Source organism: Podarcis liolepis (assembly GCF_965112155.1).
Source record: "Podarcis liolepis genome assembly, chromosome: 6".
NCBI classification, from domain to species: Eukaryota; Metazoa; Chordata; class Lepidosauria; order Squamata; family Lacertidae; genus Podarcis; species Podarcis liolepis.
Genome location: NC_139559.1, coordinates 63,164,475 through 63,184,360, shown reverse-complemented (window position 1 = coordinate 63,184,360; position 19,886 = coordinate 63,164,475). Strand labels below are relative to the sequence as shown.

Sequence of the window (19,886 nt, the reverse complement as noted above, 5' to 3'; positions counted from 1 at the left end):
TAGCCTGACACACAAACTTTTAAAGCAAATGGATGATTGTGTAGGTGGGTGGGGGTAAAGAGACTCAAGTCAATTTCACACACACAAAAAACTTAATTATGGACAGATTTTGTAACTGTTAGTCACTGAGCAAATATATTTTCAGAAACAAAGTGAGAATGCATTCTTTAATATAGTCTTGAATTCTAATACTTTTTAACAATTATGAACAAGTTAAAAAAATAATTACAATAAATCTCTTAGCTTTTTCCCCACTTCTGAGGAAAAATGACACATTCATGATCTTACATCCAGAAAGAATTAATCCAAAAGTCTTTATTGCACCAACCTGAAGAGTCTTCAAGGCAGAGGTAAAAACTGCATTAAAATTGTGAATGTTCATGAAAAGCTCTTTACAATCAGAGCCTCATAACTTAGAAGACACACCTCTGTGCACCGTCCTGCAGTTTCAACCACCTAATATAATTTCAGGGGCCAACTCTGTGGGAGGTAAAAACTGCCAGAGGTAAAAATAAGGTGTTTACATCAGTTGGTTTCCCCTTCATTTTGTTGTTGTTTTTTTTTTTGGAAGTGGTGGCAAAGAATTATTTAATTTATTAGGTTTATACACCAGCCTTCCTCATAGGATCTCAGGGTGGCTGACAGAATACAGGATAAAAACAAGTAAATAATTAAAAACAAAACAGTAAAACGGTAGCTTTTGGCTTGGCTGGTTAGTATTATTCTGGTGTTTCTGGTGCTGTTAAATCTGTTTTCTGTATTATTTAAGTTTTGTTTTAAATTATTAACTTGACACACCTTAAACCTTGGTATATCAGCTAATAAATGATTTCCATAATACTTGTTTGGTTATATTCAGCACAAAAGACATCAATTTAAAGTATCCTATCATTGGGTGTGGACAGTAATAGAAGCATGATTGAAGACTGATATATAAACATATATAGAAATCAAACATTTTCATACTAAGAAATCATGATGACAATATTAAAATACTAGTTGTTTCTATTTAACATCCAGAGAGCCAGATGTTCAAATTCATTTTTTTACCAGCAGGCTTTCCTGCTTACATTCTTATGACAGGAAGAGGAGACTGTTGCAGGGACATGATCTGGTATTTCTGCTGTTTCATAATTCTTAAGCATTGTGCAATAACCTGCCAAAAGAAATACACAACAAATACAACAACAACAATTAATGTATTTGGAACATTCTAAAGTGCTTCACAAGACAAATGCAACTGACAATTACTGTAGAAGCTGAATAAAACGTATCAGAAGGTCACTCTAAGGATAAAGGAGAAGATGCTAAAAGCAATTATCATGAAAAAATATGTAAAGCAGAAACTGTAGGAAAGGCAAGCAAAGGAATATAGGAGGAAGCAGATAAACAAGCAATGAATGTGTTGTGTCAATTTATTGTTGCAGTAAATTAAGAGAAAAAAACATCAGCTACCCATTATTTCAGAGAGAATTACATCCCTAAAGTATGCTACCAATAACTGTTCTGTTTCAATTATGTCTAGGAACGTGGGTGGCGCTGTGGGTTAAACCACAGAGCCTAGGACTTGCCGATCAGAAGGTCGGCAGTTCGAATCCCCGCAACGGGGTGAGCTCCCGTTGCTCGGTCCCTGCTCCTGCCAACCTAGCAGTTCGAAAGTACGTCAAAGTGCAAGTAGATAAATAGGTACCGCTCCGGTGGGAAGGTAAATGGCGTTTCCGTGCACTGCTCTGGTTCACCAGAAGTGGCTTAGTCATGCTGTACGCCGGCTCCCTCGGCCAGTAAAGCGAGATGAGCGCCGCAACCCCAGAGTCGGTCATGACTGGACCTAATGGCCAGGGGTCCCTTTACCTTTACCTTCAATTATGTCTGCCCTACCAACTCCCTTACTAATCACTAGGGCTGTCTAAAGCGCCCTTACCCTTGAACTGCCCTGTGGCTCTACTCTGAAAGGCCCCCATCAGGCCAACCTGCTCCACAACTGGTCCAAAATAATTCAGAAGTCACACTAATGTTCAATTTGTTTTTGTTTTTAAAAAAGGGTTTTTAACCGGGGGGGGGGGGGTATTTTTAACAAACAAATAAACAAACAAGCATACAGCCAGGGGGAAGGCAGGGGAAGGAAACGTGCCTTCTTCCCCTCCCCTCCATATACTATTTTAACAGGAGAAACCAGAAACCAGTATTTTTTAACAGGTAGGCTTGGGAAGGAAGAGATATTGAACATCTTATAGAGACACAGAGAAAGAAGCTTACCTTCCTTGAACTCTGCGGTAGGATTACACCATCATCCCAGAGTCTGGCAGAAGAATAGAATGCACTGCTTTCTTCCTCTAGTCTTAAAAGACAAAAGAAAAAATTCAATTTTCAACTGCATTTGTAAAAATATATTGTACTTTGGGGAATACTAAGACAATACAGCACATTTTTAATACCCCCAAACTGAAGAGCCAACGGTCTGCTTCAAAAAGTAAAATAATCGCTAGTATAGAAAACAAGTAACTCCAAAAATTTATAATTCTTTTAGCTCTTTAAAAAATTAGAAGCAGCACCCTGAAATCCAAAGAGAAACATCAATACCATTAATTCAATCATAACACTGAGGTTTTTGTTGAATGCACCTACTTTTCCTTTAATAGTTTTAAGTCTACTTCTGCTCCTTGTCGATCAGCATCCCAAATAGATGAGAGCGTGTGGCAATGTCTTGAATCCACAAGGCCTATTCTTGCATTGGGCCAGAGGAACAGGAAGTTTGGATCAAATGATCTTCCACACTAGAGACAGACAACACAAGACCAGAGAAATTCAGAAATGAAAACTCACCATTTAAGCCAGCTTGAACAAAGCATTGACTCAAGGGAAACATATTAAGAAGGCATTAAAGAACTGTGAAATATAGTCTCCATCTAATTTAAAACACCAATTTCTGGTTTCAGTACAGTCTGATCCTTTGGTGCCATGTCTACTTGTGTCAACAATAATTCCGTATTTTCCTCACTACGTGCTAGAGATTCTTAGTTATATCAAGTTTCAAGTGTGGCATTCAACTACCATGTCTTGTAAGCACAAGGATTTATGCTTACACATAAATCCATTTCTTCCCACGACCACAACCTTCCCTTCAGAGGGTTGGGGGAACACCTAGAACAGATCTGTCCCAACCCAGTGACTGCATGATGAAATCTATTCCTTGGGTAAGTAACAATGCAAGTATTGGAGGGGATGCAGGGTCAGGAGGGAGAAGAACATCTGCCCCATTGTGCAAGGAGAAATCTTTGCACTGATGGAACAAGAGACTTAGTACCATGTTGAATTTTACCCTAAGAAACTAGCTAGGACAGGAGCTGTGTACATGGGGCATGTGGGTGAGGAAAGAGAAGCTGATCCTACGTTCAACAACCTACCATAGCATAGCTTTCATTTCCATAGCAGCCACCAATCACAAGGGTTATCTTGGGAACAGCAGCACAAGCAACTGCAGCCATCATGGATGCTTGTGCTTTCAGCCTATTAGTGTGATCCTCTGCCTGAATTAAAATGAAAGAATGGTGAGAGTTATTTCTTTTACTTTTTACATGCAGATGTTCCCTTTATTCCTGGTCTCAACATGTATAGGATTTGCAAATCTTTTATACGAATATTTAAGTGACTAATTTGCCTACCAACAGTAAAAGGGGGGAAAAGAAGAAGATGGTAGTAATTAATGCAGGATTCAGCACTAAAAATTCATTGTTCTAATCTGTTCCTCTTCAAAACAAGACCAAAGCTCTCCATCTATGCACATGCAGACTAAAAGGAAACAGGAGTTTCAAAAACTGCCAGTCCATCATTTCCCAGGCACAAAAACAAAGTATACTACTTGGAAATACTGAGCTCTGTAGGGAACATTATTTTTCATTGTATATGGTGAAATCTGCTAGTTCTGATTTTTTTCACATAGCAAGAATTTAGTTAATTGTAATCATTACTACTGAATTTCCAACAAAGAAGCTAGCATTATAAGGAAATTACAGTTTCTAGGTATACAACAGCACTTCTTATGCAGTGTTCAGATGTTAACTTGTTGGGCTCCTAATTTGGCTGACAAGCTACCTTTAAAAAAAGGTAAAGGACAGTTAAGTCCAGTCGCAAATGACTCCGGGGTTGCAGTGCACATTTCACTTTACTGGCTGAGGGAGCAGACGTTGTCCGCAGACAGTTTTTCGGGTCATGTGGCCAGCATGACTAAGCCGCTTCTGGCGAAACCAGAGCAGTGCACGGAAATGCCATTTACCTTCCCGCTGGAGCGGTACCTATTTATCTACTTGGACTTTGACGTGCTTTTGAACTCCTATGTTGGCAGGAGCAGGGAATGAGCAACAGGAGCTCACCCCATTGCGGAGATTCGAACCGCCAACCTTCTGATCAGCAAGCCCTAGGCTCGGTGGTTTAGACCACAGCGCCACCCGTGTCCCACAAGCTACCTTAAACCTGGGAAATACCAAGTGGAGAGATTTCCCCTCAATCATTTTTCAAACTTTTTACATTCAGAGAACCCGTTCCCTGTTGGATGCAGAGGAATCTGTTATTGCAGGGAAGAACCAAAGTGAGCAAACATTTCCAGTGAAAAAACTTTTTTCCATTTGAAACTGAAAGCGTGACACCCTAATTCAGAGCCATTTGACTGTGCTCTGTACTAGTTGCTTTACCTGCGTGAGACTGGTTATCTCTGCTGCACATGAAGCTGTATTCAGGACAAAAAGGATTGGAATGTTTCGTTGGCTACAAAGCTGTATGAAGTGGGAACCCTTCAGAGAAGCTTCATGAGTCAGCTCACCGTTGTTAGCCACTATTCCAACTAGCTGTCTAACAAAAACATAAAACACTTTTTATAGTACAAGGGTAGTAGAAACATTGAAATCAACACAGTAAGTATCCTCCATGTGTTTAGTACTATAACTTTATAATATCACCTTAAATAGGCAACAAATTATTTGCATTACTTTACTTCAAAACTCCCAAGATACTTAGAAATGTTTACAATAAATAATCTGCTGCTACAAGTCATTTAAAAGAATATGGTTTGGGTGAAGTGCAGGCATGGAAAATTACTTATCTAAATTCATGTCTAAATTCCCTTACTCTCAAAAGCGGGAATGTTTGTGCAAGAGATCTGTCATAAATTATTAGGAGGGATCTAGGGAGCCCCTTATGTGAGGGGAAGGCATGTTCACTATTGGCCATGATGGCTGGGAATGATGGCAGTTGTAGTCCACACAAGATTGTAGGCTAGCTTAGAATGTATGGACAAACATGGTTCCAATGCCAAAGTATGAAGCAACAATCTAATGGGTTGCTTATTATGTACTGGTTATGGACATTCAAGACTGAAAAAGCTCAAATTAGTCATGCAAATTTGTACTTTTAGTGACAAAAGCATACATTTTCACAAACAAATGATCCTGCATAAGTAGTTAATATGGAACTTATTTGTTAATGTTCTCAAGTCTGCTTACAGCAGGAAGCAAAATACAGTTCATATTCTCTGTGGCATAATTTTCCATTATGATGAAAAGACAAACCATCTCAACTATCATATTTTTATCTCAGAGGAAATCAATAAGTTTGAGTCTGCAGCATGCTTTATTAATCCTAGCAAAATAATTCACTTTCTAGAGCTACTTAGAGACAAGCTTAACATTAATGGAAAAGGTTAGGCCACAAGAGGCTTCTCTTTCACTTACAAAACGGACTTTAAATATTTATTTGAGCTTTTTAAAGTTTTGAGTGATCTTAGAGTCAGTGAAAGCAGTCTTATTATCAGCCCTAGAGAATAAGGCCTGCTTAAACATTCAACTGACAACCCAGAAGGTGGCAGTTCATCAGGCTCTTTCAGGCTGCACCACAAGCACTTACTAGCTTCTGGATCCTAGACTTGACTTAAGCAGCTATGTGCAGAAACGGATTTTCTGCACAAGAAGCCATTACTTCAAAATATTAAATACAGTGTAGCACTTGCCCAAGGAAGGTTAACAGGGTGGTATTGAGTTCTCACTGGACAGAGAAGGAGCATGGATAAGAACAATGGCCTACTGCACGGAGAGCTGCACATTGGGGGAAAGCCTGTTCAACGTACCAACATTTTGTTTTGAAGCCATTGTATATGTTGCAATGCCAGAGAGTACACTGCCTATAATTAATTTTAAGGAGGAGTCACAAAATTGCCAAACAAAGTTATGGAGGGACTTGGGTAGACTTGCAAGTGCTTCCCCTTCATCAAATAGTTTGAAATGTTTTATGTAACTATTCCCACTGGATACACAAACCATACCACCTTAACATTTTGATTTTTTAAAACAGACAAATGGTGAGGGGAGGCTTTTGCTGCTAGACTCTAGTTAGCAGGTGCCCAGCACACACATGCACATACAGTGGTACCTCTAGATGTGAACAGGATCCGTTCTGGAGCCCCGTTCGCATCTAGAAGCAAACGTAGCCCGTGTCTGCGCATGCGCGTCACGTTTTGGTGTTTCTGCACATGCATGTGACGTCATTTTGAGCATCTGCGCAAGCGGCGAAACCCGGAAGTAACGCGCTCCGTTACTTCTGGGTTGTCACGGAGCGCAACTCGAACGCGCTTATCCCAAAGCTCATTCAACCCGAGGTATGTGAGGTGTTAGTGAGTGGTGATGATAGCTGAGAACTCACATTCCTCTAGCAACAGCAAATTGATGTTTGTTGGGAATGCAAGTTCCCCACACATCAAAGTTCTACATGAGAGAAGGATTAGATCTCATGCAAGAATGCGATTGTAAATTATTTGTGCAAGACAACTATTCTGGAAAGATCCTAGAAAAAACTCATCAACTAGATTATATTAAATTAGGTCTGATCAGTATCTTTTAGAGCTGATCATGGTCTTTCAGATGTCGGTATATGTCTTGGCCCAAAGCTAGCCATTGCTATGTTTATTAAATAAATTGCTAATTTGCTTAATGTAATCAGGTCTTTGGCTGAATGTAATTGCTGGTGCCTGTTTGATCTTAAAAAGTAGAGACATCACCTTGCCAACAAAGGTCCGTATAGTAAAAGCTATGGTTTTCCCAGTAGTGATGTATGGAAGTGAAAGCTGGACCATAAAGAAGGCTGATCGCCAAAGAATTGATGCTTTTGAATTATGGTGCTGGAGAAGACTCTTGAGAGTCCCATGGACTGCAAGAAGATCAAACCTTTCCATTCTTAAGGAAATCGGCCCTGAGTGCTCACTGGAAGGACAGATCCTGAAGCTGAGGATCCAATACTTTGGCCACTTCATGAGAAGAGAAGACTCCCTGGAAAAGACCCTGATGTTGGGAAAGATGGAGGGCACAAGGAGAAGGGGACGACAGAGGACGAGATGGTTGGACAGTGTTCTCGAAGCTACCAGCATGAGTTTGACCAAACTGCGGGAGGCAGTGGAAGACAGAAGTGCCTGGCGTACTCTGGTCCATGGGGTCATGAAGAGTCGGACACAACTAAACGACTAAACAACAACAACAAATTGCTGGTTTTGTTAGTAGTGTGATACTGATAATTCTTCTGAGTTCTGAGATGCCAAAATGAAATTTCGTCTGCATGCTTTTTAAGTTGAAATATGAAAATATTTAGCAGAGATAAATCTTAAAAAGAAGAATTACTAATGGTAGAATCATATGCATTCTACACAGAAGTAAGTCCCACGAAGTTCAACAGGGCTTATTCACAGATGTGGGTATAGTACTGCAGTTGTAAATAATTCTATAAACACATAAAATGGATTTTAAAAAAAACAGCAGGTGCAATTTACTATTAATCAGCAATGCTGATTGTCTAGTCAGGTGGCTAAATACAGACTATATTAATTTAAAACCCTAAAATGTAAGCACTAAGCACTTGGAATACAATGAATCCAACAAAATTTAAATCCAGTTATACACCTTGGCTTCCAAAAAAGAGTAACAATGTAAAAACAACTGCATAAGTGATCCAAACAACCTGGGAGCCATAATATAGTATGGCTACATTTCTATCCCTATAACAAATCTAAGCTCAATTCTGCAATTTCAAGTGACTCTAACAGGGATCAAATTACCATTTGCTTGAACAACTAATCATTAAAAAGTGTTGCAATAATGTGGCCCGCTGGTTTAAACTTCTCCCTTACCCTTCTACATAGGCAAATCCTGCTACTAAGGTAGTTCCATAATTAGCTTTGAATTCCTGGAACCTGCTGCCATCTATCATCCGACTCAGGATCTATAAAATATTGTCAAGAGAAATGAAAAATCAATAGTAGGTAGCTTGCTGGAAAAAAATTCATGTCTTCTGTCTCCAATTATGGCTCAATATTCAAAGATAATGGATGATATCTGACTAAGTCATACTACGAGTAGACACACTGAAATAAAATCCAATGATTTCAATGAGTCTACTTCAAGCATAATTGAGTCAGGTAATACTCTATGTTAGATCACAAAATTGTAAACTTTAACATTCAAAATTGTTTTACTTGTTTAGATATCAACCGTACACCCAAAGCTAAAATTTTATGATTTAAGTAAGCATTGGTAGAGCATAAGACTCTTAATCTCAGGGTCATAGGTTTGAGCACCATGTTGAGCAAAAGATCACTGCATTGCAGGGGGTTAGACTAGATCACCCTCATGGTCCCTTCCAACTCTACGATTCTATTATTCCAGTGGGTTCAACAGCTACAGCCTAATGGAGCTTGCCTGATCACAGTAATCCAGGCTGTAGTAACTTCCCAGGCTGGCTAGCATTACAGTAGTAGGGCTACCCTTGGAAGATGGTTCAGAGACTACAGCAAAATGTTGCAGCACGGAAACTGACAAATATGATAACTCAAGAGCATACAACACTGCTTACAATGCAGTTGTGTTGCCTGTCTATTTGTCACTGAGCCCAGTTTATGCCCCGAGCTATTTATGCTTTGTATGCCATCGTCAATATGGCATATAAAGTCGTAAATAGCTTGGGGCATGAATACCTGAAAAAACACCTCTCTCAATACTATCTTGTCCATAACCTGAGATCTGCTGGGCAGGTCCTATTACTTGTTCTTACATCAAGAGAGATCCTGTTAACTGGCATCCAGAGTAAGGTATTCTTGGCAGTAGCACCCTAGATCTGGAATGAAGTACACCCTGTGATCAGGCATCTCCATTAAGCTGGAGTAGGGAAAGAGTAGGACCGCCTTACTGCTAATAAAAACTAAGTAGAAGTAAATACTCAGACTAATAAGGCTTTTTGATTCATGAAGAATATGGTGACTACTTCTCACACCTCTTCCTGAGTTTTAAGAGAAATAACAACCAACTACAAACCATGGCCTCGACTATGCACACGTAAAGGAGTAGACCATCTGAGATACTCAAATTAACCCTTGATCTACCTTTTCAACTCAGCACCTCAACACAGTATCATCTCTGGACGTACTTCTAAAAGCAAGCAGCAATGGACAACTTTCAGAGAAGTAGCTGTGTTTGTTGGCTGTAAACAACAAAAAGTCTTGCAAGCACCTTAAAGACTAACAAAGGTATTATAACGTAAGCTTTCATTAACTAAGATCCCCTTCATCAGATGCATGAAGCATAATTAACAGTGCTGCCAACTGAGGATCGCACTTAATGCAATGAAGTGGATTCTCTCAAAAGCTTATCCAATAATAAATTTGTTAGTCCTTAAAATGCTTACAGGATTTTTTTTGTTTTCACCAATTTACATAAATGATCCAAGAAAACTGAGCTACAGGATTTGTAGTTCAACCACTGTTAACTATACTGTCACACTGTTTATTTTTTAAGCCTACTAACATCAATGGGATTTATATCAAGTAGCATAACTTCAGATTGCAACAAATGTTTTCCTTACCAATTTTATATGTAGAGTGTAGCTATAATCTTGTGGTGCAAGCCCCAGAAGCTCATCAGCACTGTACAAGGGACTGTCATACTCTACAGTTTCTTCTGTAGGAATTTCATAATTGAGTGTTGAAATAATATTTCTAACACATTCGTATGCTTCTTTTTCTGAAGATGCAAAATGGTCAACACAGCCACTGACCCTGAGAAAAATAATTTACAAATATTTGACAACAGATAAAATTCAAGGCAACAAACATGATCAGAAAAAATTACTACTAACGGTAAAATAAATGATTCCTTATATTTATCTTCTGTCTTTCAAGTGATTGGAAGTAATAAACATTTGCCTCAGACAAGATAATTTCTTACAAAAAATATATAAAGCTGGTGAGACTGTAATATCAATTTGCATTAACTGTACTGAAGGAGGAGTGCTATTAGTTTTCTTCATGAACTCTCATGTTTAGAGTACCACAAAGTGCTCTAGACAGAAACTATTGCTGCTGCAGAATGCAGGTTCCAGGGCTGTGAAAGGTGCCACATAACACTTGTTCTGCGCAAACTGCACTTGTTCCCAATTCAAATTTCACTGGGTCCCAAGTACTTGAAGGAGCACATCTCCCATTATTTACTGGCCTATGGCTTTAGATGTGCTGAGGATCTTAGCAGCTTCTCACAATCCCTCTACCAAGCATAGGGCATGGGGCAGTGATGCAAAGGAAGGTCTTCTTGGTTGCAGCACTCCATCTGTGGACCACCACTCCGCTCTGAGATAAGGTTGGCTTTCTTCTTGAGATTTTAGTGTGGTGTGAAAGCACACCTTTCCAATCAGGCCTATAGTGCAGTGATGCTGTCTGGTTTTTGTGTTCTGATTATTGCTGTGAAAATAACAATCAGTGGTACCAGGGCTTTTTTCCAGCCAGAACTCACAGAAACTCAGTCCCCGCCTCTCAGGTGGGCACCACTGCCACTCTAAGAGAACAAAGGAGGTGTTCTTGGTGAGATCCAGCACTTCCTTTCTCTAGAAGTGGGTTGTACGGTTTGTTATTTGGTTTTGTTCCTCCCTCATTTTAATGTGTGCAAGGTACTTGTGCAAGGTACTGAAAGAACAGGATATAAACAAACAAATGTTGTATGTTGAGGGGTGATTTTCGACCCAGAAATAGATATGGGCCAACTAAGTGCAAATAATGCATCACTTTTTTGTTTTTGGATGCTTCTGACATTTGCAGGCATTTTTTTAAAATGAGATCATTATACCTAGAAAAACTAGGACTAAAGGTATCATTCAATCAATATTAAGAGCTCAGGAACAAATAATATACCTACTTAGCATGCAGGTTGGCTCCTCCCAGTGCCTCGGGATTAATATCTTCTCCTGTGGCAGCTTTAACTAAAGGGGGCCCAGCAAGAAACATTGTGCCAATTTTATCTACAATGGCTGTTTCCTCTGCCATGGTAGGAACATAAGCACCTCCTGCAGTACAAGAACCACACACAACTGCCACCTAGAGGACACACGAAGACAGCTGGGTAAGAAAAAAAGAACAAAGATGAGGAAATATTTAATTTTATGTTGTAAATTTCCAGGAAAAGTTATCAAGCATATGATTATATTGAGAAATTCCACAGGAAAAAGGAGTCAGGAGTTTTATTTCAGAGAGCAGTATCAAATATCTCAGACTTAATTTTATATTGTACAGCAATAATATATAATCCTTACTTAAGCAAGGAAAGCATGTGCAGGCTATACCTCAAGATACAAAATCTGTATTATGATTTGTGACAGCTTGTCAGGGTTGGGGGTTTTTACAGCAAGTTCTCTCCACACCTACATTTTTTGAGGTGGGCAGAACATGCTCCAGTGTTATCACCAGTGAGAAGAGGTAGTACAGTAGTATCATGCCTGTGTGACATGTTGCAAAAGGAAGGGTAACCAGCTCAGATTATTCAGGGATCCAGTGTGTTCATGATGTGAAGAGAATTTAGAAGGAATGTTTCAGAATGTGACCCACTGGCTATCTTTCTCTAGTCTGTTGAAGCAAATGAGATGAAAGTACTGACAGGTGTTTAATGCAAGATGTTAATGACTAACTATGGTCAGCTATTTAAGATATGAATGTAATGGCCAATGAATTATCTACCATAATGGTTTCTGATCATAGTGGACCTATTCCTTGTGCAACAAATGCAAAATTTAAACTGCTGGATGACTCTTCCAAAACACTATGAACTGCTTTGCTTAGCAATGCATTATTTTACTTATTAACTATATACTACTGGGAAATGCATTTTTAATGCACAGATTTCTTCCCAATATTATACCTGAGGGATTTTCAATGCAGACATCACAGCCTCATTGTAGAAAACTCGGCCTCCATGGAATTGGTCAGGAAACAACTCTGCCTAATAATACAGAGGCAGAAAATACAGTAAAAAATCAAAAGTTACAAAGCCTATGTTCTATGCGGTTGTTCCGCCTCTTTCTTTTTTTCAAATGTTGTTTTTAGCATACTGAAAGAATCATTATTTTTCTGAAAATCTGTATTTTCTTTTTTGGAGTTCCCCCCCAAAAAACCCTAAGTATATTCTGTGCGGTAATTTTATACATACCGGTAGCTCATCTTTCTTTGACATGGTTAATTCATTGACAGTTCAATGACAAACTGGCTTTGACTTTGTTACCTTGACTATTTTTTGAGTATACATATTTTTAGGACACGGACTTGAAAGCTAACGATAAAACAAGTCAAAGGGAATAATTTTAAGCAAATTAAATCAACCGGTTTCATAGAACATGTATTTTACCTGAAGTGGCAAGAATGCTCCCCCACTGTCCACAAGGTAAACAGATGGAAGTCTATTTTTAATTGCTATTTCTTGAGCTCTCAGTTGTTTCTTCACTGAAATGGGATAAATGGTCCCACCTTTCACAGTTGCATCATTTGCCATGAAGACACACCAGACTCCACAGATTTTTCCAATACCTGCAACAATGACTATTGTCATTACATTTTACAAACAGTATGAATTATCCACTTTGGAATATTTTGTAACCAGATCATAAAGTAAGGCAATTAAGTGCATAAATATGCTAGAGAGATCTTTTGTAGCATATTAAAATGCCAAGGAACTCAGAAAGAATGCAGCTCAACTTTCAGCTATCCTCTTTTACCTTACAATGCTGCTAGAGTTTGAACATGTGTAGTGAATGAGAACAGCTGTGGAACTAAGCAGTGACTCAGCTGATAAGGTATCCTATGGTGACATTTTTCAATACATGCAGATAAAATTACTTGTTTATCAAAAGATCCTATAACAGAGGTCGTCAAACTAAGGCCCGCGGGCCAGATACGGCCCACTGGGCTCCTTAATCCGGCCCACGAACCTTGCAAACCTGCCACCCGCTCAGTCAGTCCCCGCACTAAACTGGCGCAGCACAGAGGCCTTGCCGCACGGAGACTGACTTCTGCGATGCGGCATGGCTTCCAACTGGCTGCAGGAAGCTCCTTCAGCCAATCAGAAGCTGAAGATGCCTCTGGGCACCGCCCCTTCCTTCCCACTAAGGTGGCCAAGCGGGAGGAAGCAGCCAAGCAAGAAGGAAGCGGAAGTGGCGTGGAGGCTGCTTCCGCCACCCAGGCCAGCAGCATGGGCTCTGTGCCAAAGACAAGACAGCGTCAGCGGCTGTGGCGTGAGTGGCATGGGCAGTGGGGCCTTTCAGGAAGGAGGGTGCTTTCAGGAGGCGGTGGGTCCAGCCCCCGACAAGGTCTGAGGGACAGTGGACCAGCCCCCTCCTGAAAAAGTTTGCTGACCCCTGTCCTATAAGCTCAGCGTAGAATCTCCTTTTTGCTTTGTTTGTTGTCAAAGAATTGATTCTTTCTGTCCTGAACAAATTAATTCTTTCAACCAGTTAAATAAAGGCTGCAATCCTAATTCCTCCCCACTGCTAAAAGAGGAGCCACCACTGCATTCCCAGCCCGGCTGCTCATGGTGGCTGCAATGGAAGCAGAGGAGGCAGGACAACTGGGCCTGATCCCTGGGCCAGCTCAAGGTCTGGATCCCAACTCCTGTATTTTGAAGTCTTCTGTTGGGCTCTGAAAGTGTGAATACTACCAGCAAGCCTTCTATCTACTTGAATGTCTGGCAACCAGTTAACTGAGCTGAAGGGTGTCTCTGCTCAATCCAACCCCACATCTGGTATAAGGTTGGGTATGGATTGCATTGATCAGTTAAAGTCAGATGACAATCTATCAAATGTACATACAGTATTATCAATATTTCAGCTTGAGATATTAGATTTAAAGGCCAGCTTTAATACTTTTTTCATTCCTGCTCCACAGACAAGAATCCAAAACATCCTCAGAACAAGTGTTTTCTAAATCACAGCCTGACCAATTAATTGACTGAGGCTTTAGTTGATTAATTTATCAATTTAACTCATTAAACCTTGTGTCCATGCTGCAGAAGAATTGAGGTTAATTTTACGCATCACAGATAGATGACACCATAATATGTACTACACACGTAACCACTATGGGAAAACACAAATGAACAGCTTTCCTACCAACTTCAGGGCCACTACTTAAATTCTAAGTATTGTTTTCTCATAAGCCCTTCATCAATCTCTCAACTGTGTAGCTTAGTGAGGACTGGTTTCCACTGCTGACATCATGTGTCACTGCTGCACTGGATCAAGGGGCAGGTAGGCAAAAGAGCTGGCAAGAGGCTAACTGCAGATATGAGGATGCCATTTTGTCTATTACAGAGCACCTAAGTTTCTACTTTAATTTAGTTAACAGATATAATGTGCCCCTCAAAAATCTTTCGTTACTATATGCAGAAAAAAAGCATTACATTTAAGCATGAAAGAAAAACTACGCGTGTGACTCTTGCCTTGTAAGGTGGATACCATAAACAGATTTACAAGTCTACTGTACATTAATACCCACATAGGAAAGCCTTATTTGATGTGCCAAACCAAACCTGATCCCAAACATTTGCTTCCAGTTGTCGAAAAGGTAGCTTAAAGGCACTCTAATGTCTCCCTCATTCTGTCTTCACTACTGCATCTTCCAACAGGCATAGCACACACTATCAATTGGCATGAACTGATTAACTGCATGCAGATTTATTATACTGCAATTTACCTTTTAAAAAATCCCTTACGCAAAACCTACCAGTGAGACATCCTGCTGCAGGAACATCACCATAAGGCATATCAAGGCCTGCAAAAGGGGAGAGCTCAAGGAAACTTTCATCATCAAGAAGCATCTTTAAGCGTTCACGAACAAGCAACTTTTTGTTCTTCTGAGTGTGGCGCAATATTGCATTTTTTCCTCCTCCTTTACTGACCTTCACAAGCAACTCTGAATACCTGATATCAAAATGAAAAGCTCAATGGAACTGAAAACCAACTTATATTGCCAAAGACAAAAGTACCTTAAGAACAAGTTAATCCAACACACATATTAACAACACTGCCATCATACTTGTGTGGAAATAGTGTGACTGTATTATTCAAAATTCAGCAACAAAGAAAAAAATATGAATTTAAACTGGACACATACATGTGTTCACATGTCAAATTAGGGGAAACCTTGTATGACATAGACATAACCTTGATCCTGAAAAAACATGAAAACATTTGCTTCATGGAACTGTGACTAAAGATTTAAGTACAGACTTAACAGCTTCTTCAGAACTATATTTCTTAAGAAATAAAAAGAGCAAATAGAATTTTGTCCTTACCTGGAACCAGTCTCATACTCAAAAGTAAAAGTGCTTGGCTGATTTTACTGTAAATTCCCAAACAGTCCTATGACCAACCACAAAGCTAGGACAGCCTATCATTCAAAAATTAACTGTATTATTTGATATTTGTATTCTGGCTTTCTCGAGAGATAAAATGGAAACAGTTAAACTAAAATAACTAATGCAAAATACTCATTTTCATGAGTTTTCTTTCAGCTTGCACTACTAGTTTTGAATAAAGCCCTTTGGGCTGCTGCCATTTTTTTCTTCAGGACCAATACTTACAAGTAGTGAGTCACTTTCCTCTCTTTATCTGTGAATCATGATTAATTGAAAACTCTTAGGAAGATATGACTCATATATATCTTTGCATTCAAAATGAAACGAGGGGCAGGTTTTATGACATTTTCAAAAATTTGTAAAGCATATAACACAGATAACATTTATGGTATCATCTTGCTAGATGCCTTTTTAAATGAGCTAACATTACTCCAAAAGTGCTAAAGCATCTACCCAACTTGTGAAAACAAAAATCTTCACAAGACATATGAGGGTACGTATGTAAGTTGAGAAATCATACTAAACCTTTCAGGAGGCAGGAGAAATAACTTGTAACAGTTTTCAAGTTTATAGATAACTGAATTCAGCAAACTGATTAAGGAAAAAACTGAAGCCAGGAGAATTATTTTGGATCCTGGCCTAAGGTAAGGCTAGTTTGCAAGAACCTAAAACCTTACTCAAAACTGTTGAATCAAGGGACTAATGCTGTAGAAATATTTTTTTTAAAAAAATTAGTTACCTCTGAATGCAGATCTCACTGTTTCTTGCATTGCCTTCAACTACGTGTCTATACAGGGAAGGGATGCTTCCATCTAATACTGGAAAGTTTTTTGCATGGTTATGTTTATTGTTTATTTTGAAGCTCATAGAGGAGGAATGTAGCATGTTATGTGGAACCACACTGGTGCATTTTGTTCCATCCTTGCATCTCCGGAGGCTCCATATTTGCTGTCTGCCTACGCCAACTTCCTGACATATGCTCTTGGAAGTTTGGAATAATGAAGAGCAGGAAGTAGACGAGGGGTGTCGTGAATACCTGGAGAGCATGGTGAGAGCGATCCACATGATCCTAGAATCATAAATAACATATTACTTATTTTTTAAATGCATATCCCATATCATCCCTGAATTCATACAAAAATAAACCAATAGCCCTCCCAAGATAAAATAACGTGGCATACGGCTAGAACATCTCAGTTATCATTTTCAATGCTGCATGGAAGCAAGTACACAAAAACTTTTCTTGAAGCAAAATCTCTGCTAGTTAATTTCATTTCACTTCAACAGTTAAAGAATTTAACTGAAAGGAAGGACAATTCTAGGGTCCACCTTTACACCTTACACCAGGCATGTCCAAAGTCCATTTCTGGGGCCTAACTTTGGTCAGCCCCCACAGCCCTTCACTTCATCAAATCTGCCCCCCTTTGAAAAAAGTTTGGACACCACTGCCACTAGTTGGGATGCTATACTCTACCAGCAGCAAAATCAATAGCACAGTAAAAGCACTAGAAAAAAGCTCTTGCTAACCACCAATTACATATTCCCAATGATACACTTTTCAGTGCAAAAAGAGATCAATCATGCTGTGGTAACAGCATTAATACCACGATGATGCGATTGAACGCATTCCACACATAATACATGAGCACTGTGCCAGGAAATCTCACAGCACCCCATCCAAAATAGCTAATTCCAAAGCTCAGTGGTTAGGAGACTCCAGTGCTTCCCTGAGGCTGGTATTTGAATCTTCTGACTGCCAAAACCCAGGCATTAGCAGAAAATTCCTTATGCCAAGGAAGGGACCAGGGTCACACACACAAAAGGAATGCCATTTCAGTTAGAACAGTGCGACAACACAATAACTAGGAGGAAGCCACCATGCAGAATTTAGGGGAAATTAAGATGTGGTGTATCTGGGGCTTTGTACTGCACCTTTCCTCTCAGGTTAAGTGGGCATAAGTTTGTAGCCTGTGTGCTAAATTAAGCCATTAGCAGGTCAACTTTATTTTGTAAAGTGATGGGCTGAAATTAAACCTCAACCAACTATAAAAAATACGGAATTATTTTGCAGCAAGACAAACCCTGGGAGCCCATTTAGGGTGCACCAGCAGCGTTCTCCAACAGAGAGCACTCCAGGTGTTTCGGGCTACAACTCCCATCTTCCCTGATCATTGGCTAAACGCTGGCTTAGGCTGATGGGAGTTGTACTACCCCTGAAGAACAGGATAGGCAAGGCTGCTATTCCTTCTGTGTCTGCTTCATCTCTTTGCTTCTAAAATGGTTGTTCTGCACTAATGCAGAATTAGGAATATATGCAACTCATGAAAACTTATTTGTTCTAGCTGCATTACAATGAGTTTGAATGCTTTCTTGTCTCAGGGCGCGTTCAACAAGCCCTTGGCCAAAACTGATCTGACTGTCGCTCGCTTTTATTGCACTGACTACATTTCATTTCACCTAATGGAGAGGATGGACGAATTTGTTTTAGTGTCTCGACTATTGCTGTCCGCCTCATGTTTGCTCGTTTTTGTTTTTTTGTTTTAACTGGCGGGTCTCGGGTGCCGAGCGAGCCCAGAAGTGAGCGTGGTTGTTACGGCCCCAACCGAAAGCTCTTTCTTTCCCGAAGGCCCCGCGAAACACCTCAGAGCTCTGGCCCCAAGGGCGGCCCCGGAGTTTCGAGGGAAACAGCTGCACAGGCAAGTTCGCTGTAGGCGAAACCAAGGCCTCGTTTCCCTTTTTTATCCGTCCCCTCCGTCTCTGGCGTTAACCCGACAACCGGACTGGGTTCGCCCACCGCCAGCTGCGTCACCCGACGACCGTTTTCTAACGGCCATTTTCTACCCGCCCCGCCCCCCGCTTCGGGACGCACCGAAGGAAAGTTCGAAGTTACCGTTTTCTTTCAACTCTTGGCTTTTCCCAGAAGTCCCCGGCCCCGCTTCAGTACGTAAAGCGTCCTCCGCGTCCAGGACGGGCTCCGCCCCCTCCGCGTCTCTCTCTTTCTCTCTCGTAAGGGCGGAAGCCAACGCCTGTCCCATGGGAAAGTGTGGGAGTGCGCATGCCCGCTTTCTTCACGCGCTTCCCCCTACCCAGTTAACGGCACGTGCTGAGCGAGTCTCTCGCGGGCGCTTCCTCACGCCTGTTCCTCGAGAACAGCGAGCGGGGAGGGCAGAAGGAAAGCCATGCAGTCCAGCGTCCTGTTCGCACGGTGGCCAACTAGACACCTGTAGGGAATCCCGCAAGCGTCCTCTTCCCCACGCCCAACCACTGTGGTTTCCAGCATCTGCCATTCAGAAGCATTGCTGCCTCCAGTTTGGACGCAGAGCACAGCCACCCTCTTTTGAAGCCATCTAGATTGGTGGCCATCACCGCCTCCTGTGGGAGCGAGTTCCATGGTTTAAATGAGGTGGCGCTGTGGGTTAAATCACAGAGCCTAGGGCTTGTGGATCAAAAGGTCGGCGGTTCAAATCCCCGTGAAGGGGTGAGCTCCCGTTGCTCGGTCCCAGCTCCTGCCAACCTAGCAGTTCGAAAGCACGTCAAAGTGCAAGTACAGTGATAACTCAGGTTACATCCGCTTCAGGTTACAGACTCCGCTAACCCAGAAATAGTGCTTCAGGCTAAGAACTTTGCTTCAGAATGAGAACAGAAATTGTGCTACCGTGGCGCGGCGACAGCAGGAGGCCCCTTAGCTAAAATGGTGCTTCAGGTTAAGAGTTTCAAGTTAAGAATGGACCTCCGGAACGAATTAAGTACTTAACCCGAGGTACCACTGTAGATAAATAGGTACCGCTTTGGCGGGAAGGTAAACAGCGTTTCTGTGCGCTGCTCTGGTTCACCAGAAGCGGCTTATGTCATGCTGACCGCATGACCCGGAAGCTGTACGCCGGCTCCCTCAGCCAGTAAAGTGAGATGAGCGCCTCAACCCTAGAGTCATCTGGACCTAACTGTCAGGGGTCCCTTTACCTTAGCTCTGGACATTTTGTTTCCCTAAGTAGATTTCATTACGTTTTCAAATCCCTTCTCTGTGCTATCTTTGCCTAACTTGCCCTTCCCACCCCACCCTCATGTGTTTCTCAATATATTTCATATTGGATTTATTCTTTAATTTTTCACACAGAGAGTGTTTAAACGGATGAAAACCCTTTTTCCGTCTGGCTGAGGAGTTGCACTGGAAGGCTTTATGTTGATTCTGAGAGC

General features: G+C 40.9%; 1 protein-coding gene across 5 annotated transcripts; it reads right to left on the bottom strand.

The window, feature by feature from the left end:
- Positions 1–153: 153 nt before the first annotated feature.
- LOC310710082 (methylcrotonoyl-CoA carboxylase beta chain, mitochondrial-like) lies at positions 154–19,160 on the bottom strand. 5 transcript variants are annotated; one of them, XM_083510551.1, is made up of 13 exons: positions 18,562–19,160; positions 16,432–16,761; positions 15,059–15,255; positions 12,690–12,868; positions 12,207–12,287; positions 11,211–11,389; positions 9,889–10,081; positions 8,162–8,253; positions 4,689–4,845; positions 3,405–3,527; positions 2,626–2,774; positions 2,257–2,338; positions 154–1,156 (listed from the first exon to the last, which is right to left on the bottom strand). In XM_083510551.1, the coding sequence occupies exons 2-13, from the start codon at positions 16,755–16,757 to the stop codon at positions 1,067–1,069; spliced, it is 1,848 nt and encodes a 615-aa protein (XP_083366677.1). In that variant the 5' UTR covers positions 16,758–16,761; positions 18,562–19,160; the 3' UTR covers positions 154–1,066. The 5 variants fall into 5 exon arrangements, with proteins under 5 accessions (XP_083366677.1, XP_083366676.1, XP_083366678.1 ...); XM_083510550.1 differs by having other exon boundaries at positions 18,583–19,160; XM_083510552.1 differs by lacking the exon at positions 18,562–19,160 and adding an exon at positions 18,150–18,533.
- Positions 19,161–19,886: the final 726 nt, after the last annotated feature.